The 20657-nt window shown below is 52.0% G+C and overlaps 1 protein-coding gene and 1 non-coding gene across 5 annotated transcripts in view; one reads left to right on the forward strand and one right to left on the reverse strand.

The window, feature by feature from the left end:
- Positions 1 to 11833: 11833 nt before the first annotated feature.
- MAP2K5 (mitogen-activated protein kinase kinase 5) overlaps positions 11834 to 20657 on the reverse strand; it is a 288637-nt gene continuing 279813 nt past the window's right edge. For all 4 annotated transcript variants that reach the window (XM_066276317.1, XM_066276316.1, XM_066276315.1 and 1 more), the window contains one exon: positions 11834 to 12291. In XM_066276317.1, coding sequence (XP_066132414.1) covers positions 12187 to 12291 — 105 coding nt within the window. In that variant the 3' untranslated portion in view covers positions 11834 to 12186. The remainder of the gene's footprint in view (positions 12292 to 20657) is intronic.
- On the forward strand, positions 17977 to 18052 carry TRNAT-GGU (transfer RNA threonine (anticodon GGU)). Its single transcript has one exon. It is a non-coding gene; the product is annotated as a tRNA-Thr (tRNA).

The raw sequence follows: 20657 nt of genomic DNA on the forward strand, positions 1-20657 counted from the left end.
GGTATACATTTAGGTATAGAATTGCTGGGTCATATGGTAACACTACTTATCTTTTTAAGGAACTTCTAGACTGATTTTTCCCAAAGCACTGCACCATTTTACATTTCACCAGCAATGTAGGAGGGTTTTGATTTCTCCACATCCTTGATGACACTTGTTATTACACTGGGGAACAATTTTTTTCATTTTCTGTTGCATGAGGTTTTAGAACTGTTTCTATATATTTCTGCATCACTGATTCCAAATCTGAAATCTGTTTTTTGGTGCATGCTCTAGTTTTTATGCAATTTTAATTTCTTTTTATTACAGTTAATGGCATGCATTAGTTTTTAAATTGGTGTTAAAGGGCAACGACTCTTGGATTGAACATAACCACAAGACAATTAATGTTTTACAAACATCACTTTTACATAATTGTAGTTGTTTTTAAATGTAAAAAATTATTATCTGATAAAAACACCCTCTTATTTTGTTTTAAGATTGAATCATGGCTTCTTTGAGTAGGCATAAATGTAAGAATAGTCCTGACACCTTCTGTTATATATGTGGCTGTTACACACTTCAACATCAAAGGTGCAATATTTCATCATTTGTGACATGTGCATATATTGCCTATTTTCAAGTTCCCTTTGGCGATCAAGACAAGAATTGGGCTCCTCATATTGTGTGTCATAATTGTGAGGAAATGCTTCGTGACTGGACAAAAGGAAAACACAAAGGAATGCCTTTTGGTATTCCCATGGTTTGGCGTGAACCTAAGAACCACAGCAGTGACTGTTATTTCTGTCTGATCCATACAAATGGCATCAGCAAGAAAAAACGGCATATGATCGCATATCCTAATATTCCTTCAGCAACACGATCTATCCCACACTCTAAAACACTCCCGGTTCCAGTTTTCAATGGTTTTATTTCTTCTAAGGACGAAGAAAGTGAACATGATGATCAAGGGTATTTTGATAAGATTCATGAGGAAATGGTTGTAGAATCTGAAGGGTCTTCTTCTGATGCCAAGCAGTTATTAACCCCTCAGCAGTTTAGCCAACCCAAATTGAATGGCTTAGTAAGAATGACATAAAAATTGTCCTCGACTTTCTGAAGTATGAGGAGAATAACTGGATTATTTGTATGGTTCTTAAAATGGTAAATTTCCTGCTAGGACAACAGAGAGGTTTCACGAAGTATCCTTGCTTTCTGTGTTTGCGGGACAACCGAGCTTGGGAGAAACACTGAACCCAGAAGGAGTGGCCAAAACGTGAAGTTCTGGAAGTAGGGATGCAAAATATTGTGAATGAACCTGTAGTTAATCGAGACAGGATCATTTCCCCCCCCCCCCCCCACTTCACATCAAACTTGGCTTAATGAAGCAGTTTGTTCAGGCTTGGAATAGAGAAAGTGAATGCTTTCAATATATTATTTCTGCTTTTCCTGCCTTGTCTTTTGCCAAGATAAAAGCAGGTGTATTTGATGGACCTCAAATTCGAACCCTCATACATGATGAAGAATTTGCCAGGAAGATAAATAAGGAGAAAGCAGCATGGCAGTCTTTTGTGGCAGTTACAAAGAACTTTCTTGGCAACAAAAAAGCAGAAAACTATGAACTTCTGGTTCAAAGGATGCTGTTGGCTTTCTGCTACATTGGATGTAACATGAGTGTTAAGATTCACTTCCTGAACAGTCACCTTGATAAGTTTCCCGAAAATCTTGGAGCTGTTAGTGATTAGCAGACTACTGCTGGAGCATCAAATGAGGTTGTCCTCAACAAGTAGACAAACGCAAGAGCTACAAATGCAAATTTTTGCCTGAATAGAATTTAAATAATTTTTGTGCAAATTTTATAATTTAAATAAGTGTTTTAATGTGTTCTATTTTGAAATTGTAGACAAATTCTGATGCAATCATACCTTTTAGTGTATTAGTGTATTTACTGCATTATATAAATTATTATATTTTCACAAAGATGATGCCCAAGAAGACATTCTACTTCATTATGTTAAACTAAGTGTTGAAAATTTTACAATAAGATGAAAACCTAAAATCTTGAATTGCAAAAAAACCTGTAGCCTACAGAGAAAAACTAATGTCAGATTTGAGATCAGCACACTCGAAATAGATAAGAACAAGTGTTTTTGTGGATGCAACAAAAGTTTTGTTCCCCAGTGTTATCTGTCTGTTTTATTGTAGCCATCCTAGCACGTGTGAACTGATATCTTATTGTGGTTTTGACTCGCATTCTCTGATAACTAATGATTTTGAGCCTCTTTTCATGTGCTTATTAGGTATTTGTACATCTTCTTTGGAGAAATGTTTATACAAAGACTTTGCCCACTTTTTCTTCTTTTAAATTATTTTAAAAACACTTTATTCATTTTAGAGAAGAGAGAGAGAGAGAGAGAGAGAGAGAGAGAGAGAAAGGGGGAGAGAGGGGGGAGGAGAGGAAGCATCAATTCCCATATGTGCCTTGACCAGGCAAGCCCAAGGTTTTGAACTGCTGACCTCAGTGTTTCAGGTCGACGCTTTATCCACTGCGCCACCACAGGCCAGGCCTTGTCCACCTTTTCAGTTGGGTTATTTGTAATGTTATTATTGAGTTGAAAGAATTTCCTTTATATTTTAGATACAGTTCCTTATTAGATACAGGTTTTGCAAATATCATCTGTAAGTTGTCTTTTCACTTTCTTAATGATGTCCTTTGAACATCACAAAAGTTTTTATTTTTGATGACATCCGCTTTAGCTATTTTATTTTTTTGCTGCTTGTGCTTTTGGTATCGTATCTGAGAAGCCTTTTGGACCCCAAGGCTGTAAGATTTACATCTATGTATTTACATCTTCTAAGAGCTTTATAGTTTTAGCTCTTATATTTATGTCTATGAACCATTTTGAATTAATTTTTGTGTATGTTGTGAAGGATCCAAATTCTCTCTTTTGCTCATTGACATCCAATTGTCTCAGCACTACTTGTTGAAAATATTACTCTTTCCATTAAATTGTCTTGGCACCTCACTCTCTTTTCTGATCTGTATCAGTGACTATCCTCCTTTCCCCAGGAGAGATGGGGGTCTCCCCAGAGGAGGGCCCACCTAGCCTTCTTCCTCTGTAAATGCAAATGGATGTTCACTGTCGTCACTCAGCAATCAGGAACCAGCCATTCTCCAGCAAAAATTGTTGAGGCTTTCCCCATTTCCCCCCATCAAAAATCCCCTTCTTCCTACTGCCTTCCGATGTATGTGGCACTGTGGCACCTGCCTCTACAGTGTGTCCATAAAGTCATGGTGCACTTTTGACCAGTCACAGGAAAGCAACAAAAGACGGTAGAAATGTGAAATCTGCACCAAATAAAAGGAAAACCCTCCCAGTTTCTGGAGGATGATGTGGCAGCATGTGCGCATGCGCAGATGATGATATAACACCATGTATACAGCGGAGCAGCCCACGGTCATGCCAGTCAAGATGTGGACGGTACGGAGGAAAGTTCAGTGTGTTCTGTGGCTCGCTAAATTTGAATCCGCGACCAAAGTGCAACATGGATATCGGCGCGTTTATAACAAAGCGCCACCACATAGGAATAACATTACTCGGTGGGATAAGCAGTTGAAGGAAACCGGCAGTTTGGTGGAGAAACCCCATTCTGGTAGGCCATCAGTCAGTGACAAGTCTGTAGGCTATACAGGATAGCTGCCTAAGGAGCCCTAAAAAATCTATATGTGAGCCCACATCGAACTGCACTGAGTAGGTATGAAACTGGAAGAGTTTTCCTTTTATTTGGTGCAGATTTCACATTTCTATCGCCTTTTGTTGCTTTCCTGTGACCGATCAAAAGTGCACCATGACTTTATGGGCACACTGTATTACTACACCAGCCTGCGATGGCATTCTGTGGGGTGCTCTGTCTCTCTTACTAGAGTGAGAGTTCTTTCTTTTCTTTTGACCAGGCAAGTCTAGGGTTTTGAACCGGTGACCCCAGCATTCCAGGTCAATGCTTTATCCACTGTGCCACCACAGGCCAGGCCTGGTGTGAGAGTTCTTAGAGAACATAGTTGTATCTTACATAAAGGCAACTGTTGCTGAGAAAATAGCCTTCACTTCAGACAGGTCTGGGTTTGAATCTTACGGGTACTATTACTAACACCTGTACCTTTGGGTGAACCACTTCACCTCTCTGATCCTCTGCTTCCTCGATCATAAAACGGGAATGCTGGCATCATAGGACTGTTGGGAGAATGAGCTAAGATGAGAGATGCCAGGGGCCCAGCATAGTGCTGGGCACACGGTGGGGGCTCAGTTCCCTTAGCTGGTATCCGTGGAAATAGGAACATGGCCCTCTTCCCAGCACCACTGCTGCCACCCCAGCACCCCTAATCCTGTCTTTCTCTACCCCTTTACCCTGTTTTATTTATTCTTCATAAAATTCTGGCATTCTTTCTTGTCTGTCTGCCTGGCTGGAATGTCAGCTCCTGAGCACAGGGACTAGCTGGCCTCAGTTGCAGCTCTGTCCCCCGTTCCGGGCACACAGGAGGGGCTGAGGAAGTACTGGAAGAATCAACAGTGCCTCCAGTGCCTGTGCTGGGCCCTACAAAGAATTCAGAGAGGCCCTGAGGATGTCCCCACCCCTGCTGGTACCCAGAACCGGTGAGGCTCTGTAAGCACCCAGCCTCCAGGGCTGAAGGGGCCTGAGCTCTGGAGAGGGAGTGGGGAGGGGAGTGGAGCTGGAGGCCAGAGGGAGCCTGCCTCTTGAAGAATGGGAACTGTGGCGCTGGGTGCATGGTGCTGGCGGAGACTGTGTGGAGGTGTGCAGGCTGGTCGGTAGGAAGGCAGCTAAGGATGGGGGCCTGGAACATGGACTTTGTAAACTGTAAAAAGATGGACATATGGACGTATTTGTTCCAAAGGGATTGGGACCGCCTGTGCTGGGAAATGAAGAGGAAACCGTGTATTAGTTTGCTATTGCTGCTATAACAAATTATTACAGTATTTTAAACCAGCACAAATGTATTATTTTACAATCCTGAATGTCGAAAGTTGGAAATGGGTGTCACTGAGCTAAAATCAAAGCATGAGCAGGGAAGGCCGCATTTCTCCTGGAGGCTCGGGAGAATCGTCCCCTTGCCTTTCCCGGCTCCTAGAGGCAGCTGCGTTCCTGGGCCCCATTCTTCCTCCTCTTCAAGGGCAGCAGCACAGCCTCTTCAGCTCTCTCTGACGCTGCTGCTCCTCTCCTGCCTCCCTCTTCCACTTTCAAGGGCCCTTGTGATCACATTGGGCCCACCTGCATAATTCAGAATAATCTTATTTCAAGGTCAGTTGACCAGCAACTTTAATTCTATCTACAACATTAATTCCCCTTTGCAATATAATAAATATAATATAATAAATATAATATAATAAATATAATATAATAAATATAATATAATAAATATAATATAATAAATATAATATAATAAATATAATATAATAAATATAATATAATAAATATAATATAATAAATATAATATAATAAATATAATATAATATAATATAATATAATATAATATAATATAATATAATATAATATAATAATTTATAGTTTCCAGGTATTAGGATGCGAATATTTCTGGTGGGGAGGGTGGTCATATTCTATCTATACAGATACGCGAACAAAAAGAGGCCATTGGAAGCTGGAATGTATGTGGGGAACTTGATTAACAGTTTATGGTGAGAGTGTCTCCATACTGGCATCGGAGGTGGGGGCACTTCTGTCCTCATCCTCGGCCCCCTGAGTCACTGCCTGGAATCCAGAGCTTTGCTCGCATTGGGTGTGGCTAAAGCTGAGCCGGGAGCCACTGCACTGAGTGGCACAGACCTCCTGGGGAAGCAGAGGCAGGCCTGGGTGTGGGCTGGAGATCACACTGGTGGGGGCCAGAGTGGCCACCCACAGGCACTGCCATTAGCGCCCAGAACACACATCCAGGCCCTGACTGGAGGTGATATCCTCCAGGCCCTCACTGGAGGTGACACATCCTACGGACAGGCCCTGACTGGAGGTGACACATCCTACATCCCCATCAAATGGAAAGTGGGGAGTCACATGGTCTGAGGAGTGGCTGTGTGTTGGTCAGTGCAAGTTGGGCAAGGGTGCTGGCAGGAGGAAAGGGAAGGGAACTAGCCCTTTGGACATGTTTTGTACATGTCATGGTGAGAAAACTCACATTGGATGCTGCCTCTCCCACTGCCTTGTTGACTAAGAGATTTAAAATGTTTGGAAAAAAAATTATTATTTTATTTTATTTTATTTTATTTTATTTTATTGAGAAGTGGGGAGGCAGAGAGACAGATTACCGTATGCACCTGACCAGGATCCACTTGACAAGCCCACTAGGGGGCGTTGCTCTGCCTATCTGGGGCCCTTGCTCTGTTGCAACTGGAGCCATTTTTTAGTGCTTGAGGTGGAGGCCATGGAGCAAGCCTCAGTGCCTGGGCCAACTTGCTCTAATCGAGCCAAGGCTGCAGGAGGGCAGGACAGAGAGAGAGAGAGAAGCAAGAGGAGGAAGGGTGGAGAAGCAGATGGGCGCTTCTCCTGTGTGCCCTGACAGGGAATCAACCCGGGACTTCCACATGCCAGGCCAATGCTCTACCACTGAGCCAACTGGCCAGGGCCTGAAAAACAAATTATTTTTATTATAAAAAATAATGCATGTTCATTGTGTTACATTAGAAAAGTACAAAACAGTAGAGAGGAAATGAAAGAGCACTCACACCCCATCTTTGCAGTGTTTAGTTGGGATGGCGGAGGCCAGGTCACTGAGTTCTCTGAAGCCCTGTCCACAGCACTCCGTATTTAACTGCTGTTTCTCGAGAGCATCTCCCGAATGGCAGGCGCTGAGCCAGCTCCTTCCTGCCTTCTTGGGGCTCTCACTGGAACGAGGCGAACAGACAGACAGATGGTGTAAGAAAACAGTTAAGGACAATGCAGTGAGGTTGGACAGTGATGGGGAGCCCTTGGGTCCACAGTGAGGTGTTGGAAAGACCTCCCCAGAGGAACTGCATTTCAGCTGAGTCTTGGAGGATGACCGGGGTTGGACAGGAGACAAAGGGGTGGAAGGGAAAGGTACCTCGGGCTGAGGGAACAGCCTGTGCAGTGGCTCAGAGGCAGAGAGGGCTCGGCTCATTCAGGGAGCAGAGCATCATGTTCTGTGATGGAAACATGGAGTTGGGACAGGGGTGGGGTAACCATGCGCTCACCCTGCATGGGCTGGGAGGACCAAACGAGCAAAGTGTGAGGAGTTTGCCAGGCTCAGGTATAGGATATTACAAGACAGCAGTGTTCCTTTTCTTTCTCAGAATTAGAGTGATCTGGACACGGGAACTCAGTGAACCCCATACTCTGTTCCTATCCTGCTGCCCTTATTACTTTTCCCAGTGTGTGCCCTCATTTTTCTCTCTATAACCCCACCGCCACCACCACCACCACCAAAGTCGGGGAATAACAAGCAAATTCTTAGGAAGGACCAGCAGCCCAGCCTGACTTCCCCCAACTGGATGCTTTTAACTAAGTCTGCGGGCAGGAGAGACTTTTTATCCCTTGCAAGTTAATGCAAACTGTTAGGGAGATATATAAATGACAGAGCTGCCGATGGACTGTTGGGCTCAAAGGAGGGAAATTTGTCTCACTTTAGAAGAAGGACCTGGAGGGCTCAGCCCCATCGACTCGTTCATTGTGCTGTTATCTGCCAGAGAGGTGGTGACACCATGGCAATTAAGACAAACTTTAGTCTATAAGTTTGCGCTTGCAATCTCCTGGCTTCAAAACAAGACAAATGATACCGCCAAGGGAAGAAACGAAGGCTTTTTCAGACTCTGTCCGAAGTCACTGGGAATATTTGCAGTTGTTCAACAGAAAATTTGTCATGACAAGGCCTGGGCTCTGCTGCCCCCCACCCCCCAACCTCGCACCACATTATAATCCATCTTGGGGGCTCGTGCCAGGCCAGGCTGTCTCTGGCGACTCCACCTGGCCTCCCACCCATTGTCAGTTCCAGCCACTTGCCTGCCCCGCGGTTTCCGAGCATCTCTGGTGGATCAGGGACACATGGCTGCCCACCAGAAAGGAGTTATGACAAAGCCAGGAAGTGCCACTGAAACTCAGCCCTGCCACGAAGGGCTGGCTGGCCCCCTTCCACGTCTCTACAGCTGCCCTCACCCCCTGCTAGTGGCTGATGCCCACAAAGGACTAGGCTCTGGGCTCCTTCCTGAACCATGTACTGCTTCCACCTGCCTGGGGTGCCCCACTAGTTCCTTCTCACACCTGCTGGCCTTCGCCACACACCCTGGGGAGAGCTGCCACTCACCCTGGGGAGAGCCGTGTGATGCTGGCTCCAGCCTCCCTCCTGCCCTTGGATGGAGCTATTTCTGGCCGCTAAAAGTAGAAACACCCTGACCCCTTGATTTGGAAGTTGGGACCTGGTCAGGTACAGTCTGGGAGTCCACCTGGCCCTGGTGTGGCGTGAGGACACTGCTGGCTGCCTGGGCCGCTGCGAGCTGTCAGCGCGGCCTCCTTCCCTGCCCTCCAAGGCTTGCCTGGCACTGCCCCGCCCCCATCCCAGGACTCCAGTCCGTCTGCTCCCTGCCCAGCCTCCCTCCAAGCCAGAGAACAGAGACTCCAGTCCTGCCTGGGGCCCAGACTTAGCTACGGGATGAAGCTCCAGCCCGCAATCTGGGTCTCTGAGGCAGCACGGAGGCCCCTCTGGGCTCCCCGGCACACGTGGAAGCAGCTGCCCATTCCCAACCCGTATTAGATGGGTGCGCCTGGTACCATTCGGGGCTCATGCTGAGCTCATCTTCTGCTTCAGCCCTGAGTGTGCAGAGGTCGGAGCACATGCCTTTCCCAAAGGACGCAGGTCTGTTCAGCTTGAGCACAGGCCTCCAGGAAGGACTCCTGCAGCTTCCCTCACTCAGCCAGGTGATAGTGGTCAGCTCACCTTTCAGGCCTCACCGCCCCCTAGATGGGCTAAGCCCCAGGCTGGGGCCTCTGGGTCACTCGCTCTGGGCCACAGGACTGCCTAGCCACACTTAGGGGACAAGGGTCCCACCTGCCCTCCCTCTGTCCCCATTGCCTTTTTAGAGGCTCCCCAGAGCCCTGGCATTTGGGAAACTTTCCCAGATGGGAAAACCAAGGGACAGAACCAGGAAGGGACAGTGGGCTGAGTGCAAGGGGCCTCCAAGCCTCCAGGGTGGGGTTCTGAGTTCCAAACTGTGCTTTGCTACTTGCTGAGTGACCTTGGATAAGTTTCTTGACCCCTCTGTGCTTCAGTTTCTGCATCTGTAAAATGGGCAGAATTCCACCTGCCTCTTGAGATGATTGTGAAGATTAAATGAGCTGATAGCAAGTCCTCAGCACAGCACTGGCACGGACCTGCTCATTTTCTTCCCCACCTCCCTGGCTTGGGATTTGGGAATGACAGGCTTGCTGGGTCCATCTTCTCAATGCATGGACAAGAGTTAAGTCTGGGCGGTGGTGGTTCACATTCTGGGGTGGTCAGGACCCCCTGGGAAGCCCGAGTATTCCGCACACACCGAGCGTGTTTTCTTCGGGAAGCGCACAGCCGTGGCCCTGCAGCTCTCCCTGCGCTGAGCACTGACCCACGGAGCAGCTGCTGCGTGGCCTGGGACTCATCCAGTCCAGAGACCTTCCTAGCCCCACAGAACATCGGTGCTCAGTAAGGAGACGAACACTGTGTCTGGGGCCCGGGGACAGCTGGAGGCCTGTACCACCCTGAAAAGTGTTACTAAAATGACGACGACTCTAACCCTGCCTGAGAAAACAAAAACGATGCCTCCAATAGGGTGGTCCCTGCACGGGTGGCACACTGAGCCTGGGCTGGAAACCACAGCCCCGTCACTGGCCACTCAGCCAGCGAACATTGGGCACTGGCTAGGCCAGGCTCTCTGTTCTTGGCACTGGGGATACTACATTTAGAAAACACCAGAACCTCTGCCCTTGTGGAGTGCACATGGGGGTGGGGTGGGGAAGCAAGGAGACAGAGGATAAAAGAAATTGTAAAAAAGAAAAAATCAGTGGTTGGTCACGTGGTTACAAAACGCAGTGGAGGGAATGGTACCGGCAAAGCGTGCATGAGCCCAGGAAACAGGTGTGGGAGGGCTGCCATTTAAAATAGAGTGGGCAGGTCAGGACTTTCCGAGGTGCCATTTGAACAAAGATCTGAAGGGTGCAGAGGAGCCAGGTGGATACAGGGGGAAGGGTGCACCCACTCCAAGTACAAAGGCCGAAGGTGGTTGGCATAACACCACCGTCAGTAACAAATCAACAGCATGGTTTAGGTCTCTCGTTTGCCAGCCAGTGCAGGTGTTCCTGAGGTGGCCCGTGTGGTGGTTCAGGGATTCAGGCTACTTGCATTTGTGACTCAGCCTTCCCCGACCCTCTGCGGCAGGCATTTTACATTGAGCAGGGGGGTGGAGAGAGGGGGAGTGGAGAAGGCACATCAACATCTTAAGCTTCTCGGTCAGGAAGCAACATATCATCTACTCTTCCCATGGAGCAGCAGTGGTCACATGGCTCCTGTTAAACACAAGGGGGGCCCTGGGCGATGCTGTCCTGTGCTGGGCTGTCCAGGGCTGGCAGTGGCTTCCCAGGAGTAGCCCTCACTGCGGAGGGAGCATGAACCTTTGGGAGTTGGATAGCTGTCTCTTACATGGCCTGATGGGGGTATGCTTGGATGTTCAGGGATCAGTAAGGAGGCCAGGTGTCTGCAGTCGAGTTGGAGGTGATGGGAGTTGAGAATAGAGATGATAGGGTCAGACTGTGTAGGGTTACACGAGCCATTCTTGGACCTTTGTCTTGTCCTCTGAGTGAACTAGGAGCCCTGCAGGTTCTGAGACTGGGAGGGACATGATCTGCCCTGGTTTAACTGGCTCCCTCTAGTGGACATGTGGAGAAGACACTGAAGGGGAGGGGATAGAGTGGGAGCAAGGCCTGGTAGGAAGCTGTTGCTATCAGTAGTCCAGGCATGGGGCCTTGGATAAGGATGAGTAGTGGAATCAATACATTTTGAAGGTTAAGACAACAGGACCTCCAGGTGGGCTAGATGTGGGTGTGGAAGAGAAGGAGTCACGGCCGAGTCCCAGTATGTAGCTGGGCCCGGGAAGATGAAGATGAGAAAGTGGTAGAGAAGGTCCTGGATATGTGTGTTATCTCAGTAGTTTCTGGGTGGTTGGGATGCCACGCAGACCTCCAGGCAGAACCCGAGCCTCTCTGTGGCTCAGTCCCTCATCTGTAATATGCGGTAATGGCACTTACCCGGCAGGTGGTTGAGATTTCCTGAGAGGACGGCTATGAATGGCCCGAGGTAAATGAGGTTCACAGGGTGTGGGGTCAAGGACAGTGGGGGCAGCCTGCTGTGGGAGGAGCTGGTGGTAGGGAAGGGGGGTGGGAGGTGAAGAAAGGCTTCTTTCCAACTCTTGGGCTCCTGCTCCCCCCTCACTCACCAGCCACGGTCAAATCACCGTGGAAGCCTCTGTTGCCCTTCAGACCACCCAACCCTCACATGTGAGACACACCTCAGGCCAGCAAGGAGCACGTGACGGGGGTGTGAGACCCCAGCCCCACTGCTGGCTCACATATTCTTTGCTAAGGGACTTGGTTTGAAGACTCCATGCCTCGGTTTTGGTCTGCCAGCGGGCTGGGCTGTGGGCCCCATCCCAGAATGTCAGGAAGCACTCAGGCCCTTGCAGGTGCCCGGGGAAGGGCAGCTCCAGGTCCAGGGGCCTGGTGCTGCCACGTGACCCTAACAAAGTGGGAGCCCACACCCCGCCCCAGCCTTGGGTGAATAAGAGACACCATGAACAAAGCCGTAATACTTTTATTCCCATCAGTGACGCTGATGGCGCCTAATCCTCTACAAATAAAAATGTTAGGAAAAAGGAAGAGGGGTGGGGGCATAGCAGCCTCCATTCTCCATGCATCCCCCTCAGTCAGTGCCTCCGGACTGGAGGGGCGGGGCTCGCCCTGCAGCCACGCCCACCTCTGCTGGCTCCCCGGGCAAGGGCAGCTGCCAGCAGGGGCAGCGCTGAAGGTGAGAGCAGGGAAGCTCGGGCCAGCAAAGCTCTTCTGCTGCAGACAGCAAATGGAAAGGGGGCGTGACAGGTGGGGTTTCCCCTCGGTGACCAGTCCTGTGCTTTCAGTCCCAGTGAGGCCTCAGGGGGGCCCCTGCTGGCTCCGCCTCTCCTCCAGCGCCCTGCACACCCACATGGACACCACGGTAGCGTTTCCATCGTTGAACTGCACGATGAACGGGTGGCCCTGTGGAGAGAGGAACCGGCTGTGACAGGCAATCCCCAGACTCTGTACTTCATGACACTTGCCAAGGCCTATTCTCAGCCTGGATCTTTTTTTTTTTTTTTTTTTTTTGTATTTTTCTGAAGCTGGAAACGGGGAGAGACAGTCAGACAGACTCCCGCATGCGCCCGACCGGGATCCACCCGGCAGGCCCACCAGGGGCCACGCTCTGCCCACTAGGGGGCGATGCTCTGCCCCTCCGCGGCCTTGCTCTGTTGCGACCAGAGCCACTCTAGCACCTGGGGCAGAGGCCAAGGAGCCATCCCCAGCGCCCAGGCCATTTTTGCTCCAATGGAGCCTCGGCTGCGGGAGGGGAAGAGAGAGACAGAGAGGAAGGAGGGGGGGGAGGTGGAGAAGCAAATGGGCGCTTCTCCTATGTGCCCTGGCCGGGAATCGAACCCGGGTCCCCCGCACGCCAGGCCGACCCTCTACTGCTGAGCCAACCGGCCAGGGTTCAGCCTGGATCTTATTTCTTCTCCCCAATACCCGTACGAGGTAAGGAGGGCCACGATCAACCCCAGCTCACAGCTGGAGACTGATGCCCATGGCAGAGCGGACATGCCCCGTCCACAGCACTCACTGCACACCTCAGACTCTGCCTGGTGCTTGGCTAGGTCTGAAATCCCAAAGAGCCCGGAAGCTCCCCAGGGGGCAGGGAGGCTGCCCTCACTCCACACCGCCCGCCCCTTCCTGGGCCCAGCATCACCCCAACAGCTGGCAGCCAAGGCCTGGCCCCGAGTTCAGTCCAGGTGCTGCCCAGAGACCACACACCCATTGTCAGAGGTATGTTAACCCTTCCAGTTTTCTCTGTTGTCTAAACCTCTATGAATAGGTCCCAATCTACGAGTGGAGGAAAGGCAGGTGTGTCAGAGGGACGACGTGCTGGGTGTGCAGGTCTGCTCTGGGTCCAGGTGGGAAGCTGGGGGCTGGATTTTGGAGGGGCTAGTACTGTCCCCCCAGGGCCTGTCTCAGGCTCTAACCTACTTAGCCCACAGGCAGGCCGATTTATTTTTAGCCAGTGCCTCCCTGTTGCCCTGAAGAATCAAGATTCACACACGATTTTAGGGCTTCCTGGGAGTTCTCAGGGAAGGCCAGGAAAAGCAGAGGCAGCCATAGGGTCACCCTGGCCACAGGTCAAAGGTTAAAGGCAATCCAAAAAGCATTCTCTTCCCCCCCCCTTCCCAAGTGGTTCTGCAGCTGACGGATGCAGCCCCAGCAGCCCCCCCCCCCGCCCCCAGCATTGTGGGTCTGCATAGCATCCCAACCCACCAGAAACTACTGATATAACACACACATCCAAAACCTCTCTACCACTTTCTCATCTCCATCTTCCCGGGGCCCAGCTACATGCTGGGACTGGGCCCTGCCTCCTTTCTCTTCCTCACCCACATCAGCAAGCCAGCCAGCGCAGGGGCACAGGGGCGGTGAGCAGAGAGGAGGCGGGCTCCCTGAGCAGCTCCTTCCCCAGCTCCTTCTTCCCTCCTCCAGATTTCTGGCTCCAGCTGCCCTGTCCCCTCCTGCTCTTTGTGCCCTTCCTGGGCCTCTTCCTGCCCCCTGAGCTGGGCTCTTATGGCTGCTTCCCCCGTCCACAGCCATCTTGACTCGAAGGCCTGGGGGACAGCCCAGCCCTGGCCACATGCTCGAAGCCCCCAGCTGCTTCCCAATGAACTCATCATGTGGCTGGAGGGATAGGGGCGCAGGGTTCAGATGGCCCAGGTGCCCAGAGACTAGGCCAGGGAGGGGAAGGAAGAAAGCCCAGGCTCCTCACTCTGGGCTGACACTGTGTCCCTTGACCCAGCTTCCCCAGGTCAGGCCAGAAAAAGCACCCTGGAGAATCCTGCATGGCCTAGCTCGGAGGCACACAGGACCTGTCAGAGGTGCAGGAGGAAGGACAATCAACCTACAGGGTGCTGAGGGGTCGGCCCAAGGCAGGAACTCACTGAGCCATCAGGCAGCTAGGCCGGGAGCCCAGCTGGGCACCTCCTGTGACCTGCCCACAGCACTCTGTGGGGGCTCCCAACATACCCGGGCCCCAAGGGAGCAAGCACCTGGTTCAGACTGCTGCAGGGACGGGGAGGCAGGGGCCATGTTGGGAGGGTGTTCTGCAGGCAGCAGAGGCCGGGGCGGGGGGGGGGGGGGGAGGCAGGAGAGGACCAGAAGGGACTGACCGTGACTCCCATGTTCTCCCCCAACCCCATCTATTCACCCTGCCTGCACCTGCCTTCCTGCATCGCTGCCTCGATAGAAGGATTTCTTCCTGAAGTCAGAGTGTGCATTTCCTTCTCAGGAGGCTCAGGAGAGCCGATCTTGCGCCCTTGTGAAGAACAAAGGGAGAACCTGTGCTCTGGGGCTGAGGGCCCCGCCCGCCAAGCCCCGGGTAGCAGTGTCACTTTCCCAGAATGCCTGGTGACTTTGGGGCCCATATGCTCCATCTCTGTTATCATCTGTTCGGGAACAAGCAGAGCGGAACTGCAGGAGGGAGAGTAAAGGCATTCCTCCAGTTGGGAAGGCTGATGGCCACACTGCAGGGAAGCATTTTGCCCAAGTGCCCTGGGAGGTGGGAGGAGCCAGGAGGAGAGGGTGGGCATCCAGGGCTCTGGGGGAGACTGCCCCTTCCAGCCCTCTTTGGCTGGGAGGTGGGAGGAGCCAGGAGGAGGGGGTGGGCATCCAGGGCTCTGGCGGAGACTGCCCCTTCCAGCCCTCTTTGGCTGGGAGGTGACTGCATCTCCTGTGTGTCCCTGGTGCTTTACACCATCTTGCAAGGGAGTGACCTGGACAGGTGGTTCTGTCCCCAGCTACTGTTGACTGGTCTGGGAGGGATGAGAAGGGGAATCACAGAGGGAGAGAGAGGAGGGAGACAGACAGACAGACATGGAGGGGAGGCCCCAGCCTCTCCGGGCATCCAGGGCTGTATCCTGACTTTGGAAGCTGCTGGCAGCGTGGACCACCATGGGACTGAGGATACTGAGAAGCCGGTGTGTGGGGTGTGAGGGCAGAGTCAGCTGCCTGAGGAAGCGGAGCAGGCCCAAGTGTGTTGGAGACCCCGGGGCCACACCTGGGCCTGCAGCATCTCTGCCTACGCTGTAAGGATTGGCATAGCAACATGTCACATACACAGGGCTAGTGTGCGGGGTAGGAAATTTTTTCATAATAAGTGTATTAGTTGGTCGTATTGGAATCAATAGGAGCACCTCACAGTTGGGCAGAGGTTCCAGGTCACATGGGTGTGGGCTCTTTATAGATAAGGAAATGGTAGACCTGCCTGGGCTGCATGAGCTGGGACTGGATCAGAAATCTGTAACCCAAACCCACTGACTCAGGGTGGCAGAGGTGGGAGAACGAACATCCAATTGCAGTTCCCCCTCACCTTATCTCCACAAGTGACTCGGGCCGCCTGACCAGGGGCCTGACAGAGGCTGCAGGCTTCAACTCAGATTGTCCCAGGTCCTGACCTCTGACAGCACCATCCCATGGATACACTGGGAGAGTGCTGTCACAGGGAGGTCACTCTGACTCAACTCTCCCTCCTCGCAACAGCCCAGAGAGAGCAGCAGGGAGAGTCCGCCAGCACCCGTCTCACAGAAGAGGAAGCGGAGCCCGGGAGGGGAGTGACTAGGTTAAGCGCGGGGGCTGAACTCAGGTTTCTGGTTTCTACTCTGGTACACTCTCAGGGAAGCACTGTGTCCCTTGTGACCCTGGCAGGGCGTGTGTGCCCCCGCCTCCCCGGAGTATGGCTGACACCCCTCCAGTTGTCAGATGTGATGCCAGGATTCCTCATGAGTTTAATAAGCAAGCAAACCAAACTCAATGGACATTTTTGGGGAGAGTATGAAAATCACTCGGCCACCTTGAGGTGCCTGAATCCCAGGTGGCCTCCAGATAGGCCCGAGCAGACAATGGCCAGCCAGCTAGTTTAGGGGTCCTGGCAAGGCTGATACCTGGGGTCAGATGGGGACACACACTGAGTAACACTAGAGAGCTGCACCACAGACCAAGGGAGGTGGGCCAGGCGTTTGCCGAGGGCTTTGTCTTGATTTTCCCACTGAACCCACACTCACTCTGGAAGGGTACACAGCTGTGCATCCCCACCTAGCAGGCGAGGACACAGACACTCAGGGACCCATCCGAGGTCACTGAAGCAAATGGCTGGGCTGGACTCACAACATGCGTCTCCTGACTCCAGATGCCACGCTCAGCCCCATGTATCCACTTGCACCTGCAACCAGAGAGCTGACCTCACAGGATCCTTCAGGTGCTGCTGAGGCTCTGGGGGGGCTCCAGCCCCCTGCAGCACTTGGATGAACCATATGTCCCCCCCCCCCCAGACAAAGGAACCAGGTGTGGTCAAGCTCTCCGCCCCATCATGCCACAAGGCACAGTGGGAGCGTGGTGTTGTCTCCATGGAGCCAGCATGCCCACACGCTGCTTGTCAAGAGCCTCTCGCACTCTAGCGACTGCCCAGACACCCAGGCCTCTGTCCTCCTCACGGAGAGCGTGCCAGCGCCACTCTGCAGCGGCTGGCAGGGCGCACGCCGGGCTGGGGCCGCCGACTGCTCTCGCTGGCCTCAGCGCCAGGCAGTGGGAGCCACACTCATTTCCCCGATTCTCTCAGGGCCAATTGTGACAATTAAACCGGTGTGGGATGAAGTAACATGGTCCACAAACTTCACCACAGAAGATGGAAGCATAATGAAGGGAAAAGGATGGGTCTGTAAGAGGCAGGACGGATTCAAAAGTGGGACACGGGGGAGAGAGAGACAGCTGGTGTCACCTGGTGCAGACGCCCCCGCCATGGGGCAGAGCAGCAGATCGTGCAGGGGCAATGAAGGGTGCCGGTGGAAACCCAACGACCCCCGAGAGGAGCTGCAGGGCAGTACACGCCCCTTCATCTGGGCTGCAGTGTCCATCGCTTCACGAGGCTGACTCTCCTTCAGCAATCTTGTCCCGAGTTCTTTGCCCACCCACTGCATGGTGATGCAGTGCCCTCCCGATGACGGACAGCAGGACACTTCGGGGCCCCTCCCACGTGGGGGCACTCGACCTGTCCCCTGAAGGAGGAGTGGGGGGATTCGTGTGCCCACTCTGCAGGCAGGAAGCGGGGCTCTGGCCTGCTGCGGGGGTGCGACCTGGGACTCAGCGTCTGGATGTCTAGTCCAGCGCTCATTCACTGACACCTCACTCTCTGCTCTCAGTTGGTTTTTGAATTTCTTCCCGAATAGGAATTTACCTGTTTGGGGTCTCTACACATTACTTCTCTCACATAACTTCTTAAAGAACAACATGCATTGAGTCATTTAATAGCTTGCTGATGCGGCTGCACGGCCTGGCCGGTGGCAGCCCCTCAGGGAGCAGAGTCCTGGGGCATGAGGAAGGCATCTGCACTTCTGACGCCTGCATCTACTAACTGAGCGCCTGTGCGCCTCCTGGCTGCCTCACACCTGCACGTGACCTTGAACCCTCAGCACCCCATTTACAGACAAGAGAAACTGAGGTGCCAAGACACGTGAGCGGGGCCAGGTTCCAGAGCCAGCAAGCGCATAGTTAGGGTTTGCATCCGGACTCTTCTGCCATGAAGGACACCAACTACTGTGCTGAGGCCGGGAGCAGTGAGCTTTAAACTTCTACTGTTTAAAAAGGGAATGTACATTGGCCCTGGCCGGTTGGCTCAGTGGTAGAGCATCGGCCTGGTGTGCGGAAGTCCCGGGTTCGATTCCCGGCCAGGGCACACAGGAGAGGCGCCCATCTGCTTCTCCACCCCTCCCCCTCTCCCTCTCTGTCTCTCTCTTCCCCTCCCACAGCCGAGGCTCCATTGGAGCAAAAGATGGCCCGGATGCTGGGGATGGCTCCTTGGCCTCTGCCCCAGGCGCTAGAGTGGCTCTGGTCGTGACAGAGTGACGCCCCGGATGGGCAGAGCATCGCCCCCTGGTGGGCATGCCGGTGGATCCCGGTCGGGCGCATGCGGGAGTCTGTCTGACTGCCTCCCCATTTCCAGCTTCAAAAAAATACAAAAAAAAAAAAGGGAATATACATTATAGGCGCTCACTAAGTAATTGTTAACTGATAAACCGAAGTTAGGGTAGCAAAAAGGCGTATCTGTCCTCCCAGTTCAAAGCTGTATGGGTCAGGTGCTTCCAAAACTCGCAACTCTATTAAAGTATTAAAATTGTCCCCATTTGACAGATGAGGAAAGTAAAGCACAGAAAGATTACATAACCTGTCCAAGACTATAGACCTTGACTGTGCCCAAGCCTGCAGTTACTACGCTGCCTTTTCTCTTCAGGGCTGGAGCCAGAGGATGGCGGGGCCCACTCTGCAGGGCACCCGTCCTCGGAGGACAAGCTGGGTGGTCTATTTGATAATCCCAGCATCCCTGGTTCTCCATTCCTTCCCTTTGGGTCTAGACCAGGGGTCTCAAACTCGCGGCCCACCGAACAATTTTGTGCGGCCTGCAGACTAATCCACGAACTACAGTTTCTGGTCGTTTTGTGACACTGAAAAGTGTTGCGTAGCAGTTGCCTTTTGTAGACCTAGTGCGGCCCGCCAAACGGCTGTGATCTTGCTCTGCGGCCCACATGCTGAGTTGAGTTTGAGACCCCTGGTCTAGACCCTAGAGAAGCAGGGCATGAAGGAAATTTTTCAGAGCTACAGAGACCAGACACTGGAGGTAAGGGCAGAAAGAACAATTAGAAACAGGAGATGCCCAGCAGTAGGCCACACCCCTAACCTAAGATCTACCTCTATGGAGCCTTCCTGCTGCCTCCAACAGATGCCATCTCTCCCAGATGGAACTGTACAAACTCCTTGTCTATCTCCCTAGAGCACACACTTATTCTACTGCAGGTCAGCATGTCATCTTCATTCGAGCCCGTCTTATCCTAACACCAGACTGGATGCCGTCTGAGGGGTAAGCACACAGCAGCCGCCAAGAGTGAGCTGACTGCTGGAATGGGACTCGGGAGAAAGCTCCATGGGCCGAGGCTGCTCGAGATCCACCAAGGACTCTGCATGGGGGAGAATGCCAAGGACCCACAAGCCTGTTTTAAAAAATCGGGCCTGACCCAGTTACACCCCAGCCAAGTCCAAAACAAGTAATGAGCCCAACAAGCTGTTATGGCAAAGGGGCAGAGGCAGCGCCTGCAAGAGGTGACGAGAGAACCTGGAGGGGCCCCAGGGTCAGTGAGATGCCTGTCACTTCACGTTTCCTTGCTGAGCCTTCCATTGTGGGCCTGTCTGAAGGCTCTCTGCACGTCCCTCTAGGATCCCCGCCCTATGGCAGGGGTCACAGTCCCTTCTCAGCAGTCCTGGAGGAAGTAGGATTAGATGGGACCTCAGAGATCTGTGGAATCAGAGGATATGAGGTGGGTGGGGTCTTCTACAGATGTTTGGTTCAAATTGTTAAGAAGTATTTCTAACTGTATTTGTACAAACCCAATTAAAAAATAACAAACACTCATCTATGTTCAACTCAAAATGTTGAAGTTCAATGGGTGACTTTATAAAGAATCTACGATGAGTATGGATACATTCAGGCTAAAAAAAAACCCACCTTTTTTTTCTATATTAATATTGAGGCTCTGCATTAATTTTACATAATAAAAAGCACTTCACAGCTAAAAGGCTCACAACTATGTCTCTAATGCCTGTTTACCCAGGAGATAACTTCAGATTAGAGAAGTAAAATGATTTATGTAAGGATGCAGATGTCCAATGTCTGCTAAACGGCTGACAAGTGGCAGAGCAGAGGGTAGCCTTTATAGTATGAATTACAGGAGCAAATAAGCCACCATCATCCCTAGGGGCAACGCTTCCTTCTGGGCGCATCACCAGGGGCATTAGGGAAAGAGGTGGCTGAGACTGAGGTTGGAGGGGAGCCCCTGTGAGCAACTCAGCAGGGAAGAGCTCAGTGAAATTCTTCCTTGGCCCCTCTGTGGGGTGATGCAAGGAGTCGGCAAACCTTCTCTCACCAGCCCAGGAGTCAGGATGGTTTGGGAAGGGCCACAAGTGCCTCACACACAGGAGAGACTGCTACAGGGCCAGCCTCCATTCCCCTGGCTCCACCATTCATTCTACAAGGAAGGCCTTCGGGTATCACAGGCGGAACCGTGTCCCCAGGGAGGAGTGGCCAAACTGGCAGGAAGGAGTGAGCAGGTGGGGCTCAGGGATCCCCAGCCCGCAGGCAGGGCACGCTCTGGCCTGCTCTCCAGGGGGGACCTGAACCTGACGGGGCCTGCAGATGTTCACCTCTGGGACTCAGAGGTAAATTCCCAGTCAGGCCATGAGGGCCACAGTGGTGAGCGCACCATTCAAACAGATCTTTACAGAAGCGACAC

This window comes from Saccopteryx bilineata, chromosome 4, assembly GCF_036850765.1.
Source record: "Saccopteryx bilineata isolate mSacBil1 chromosome 4, mSacBil1_pri_phased_curated, whole genome shotgun sequence".
Lineage (NCBI taxonomy): Eukaryota > Metazoa > Chordata > Mammalia > Chiroptera > Emballonuridae > Saccopteryx > Saccopteryx bilineata.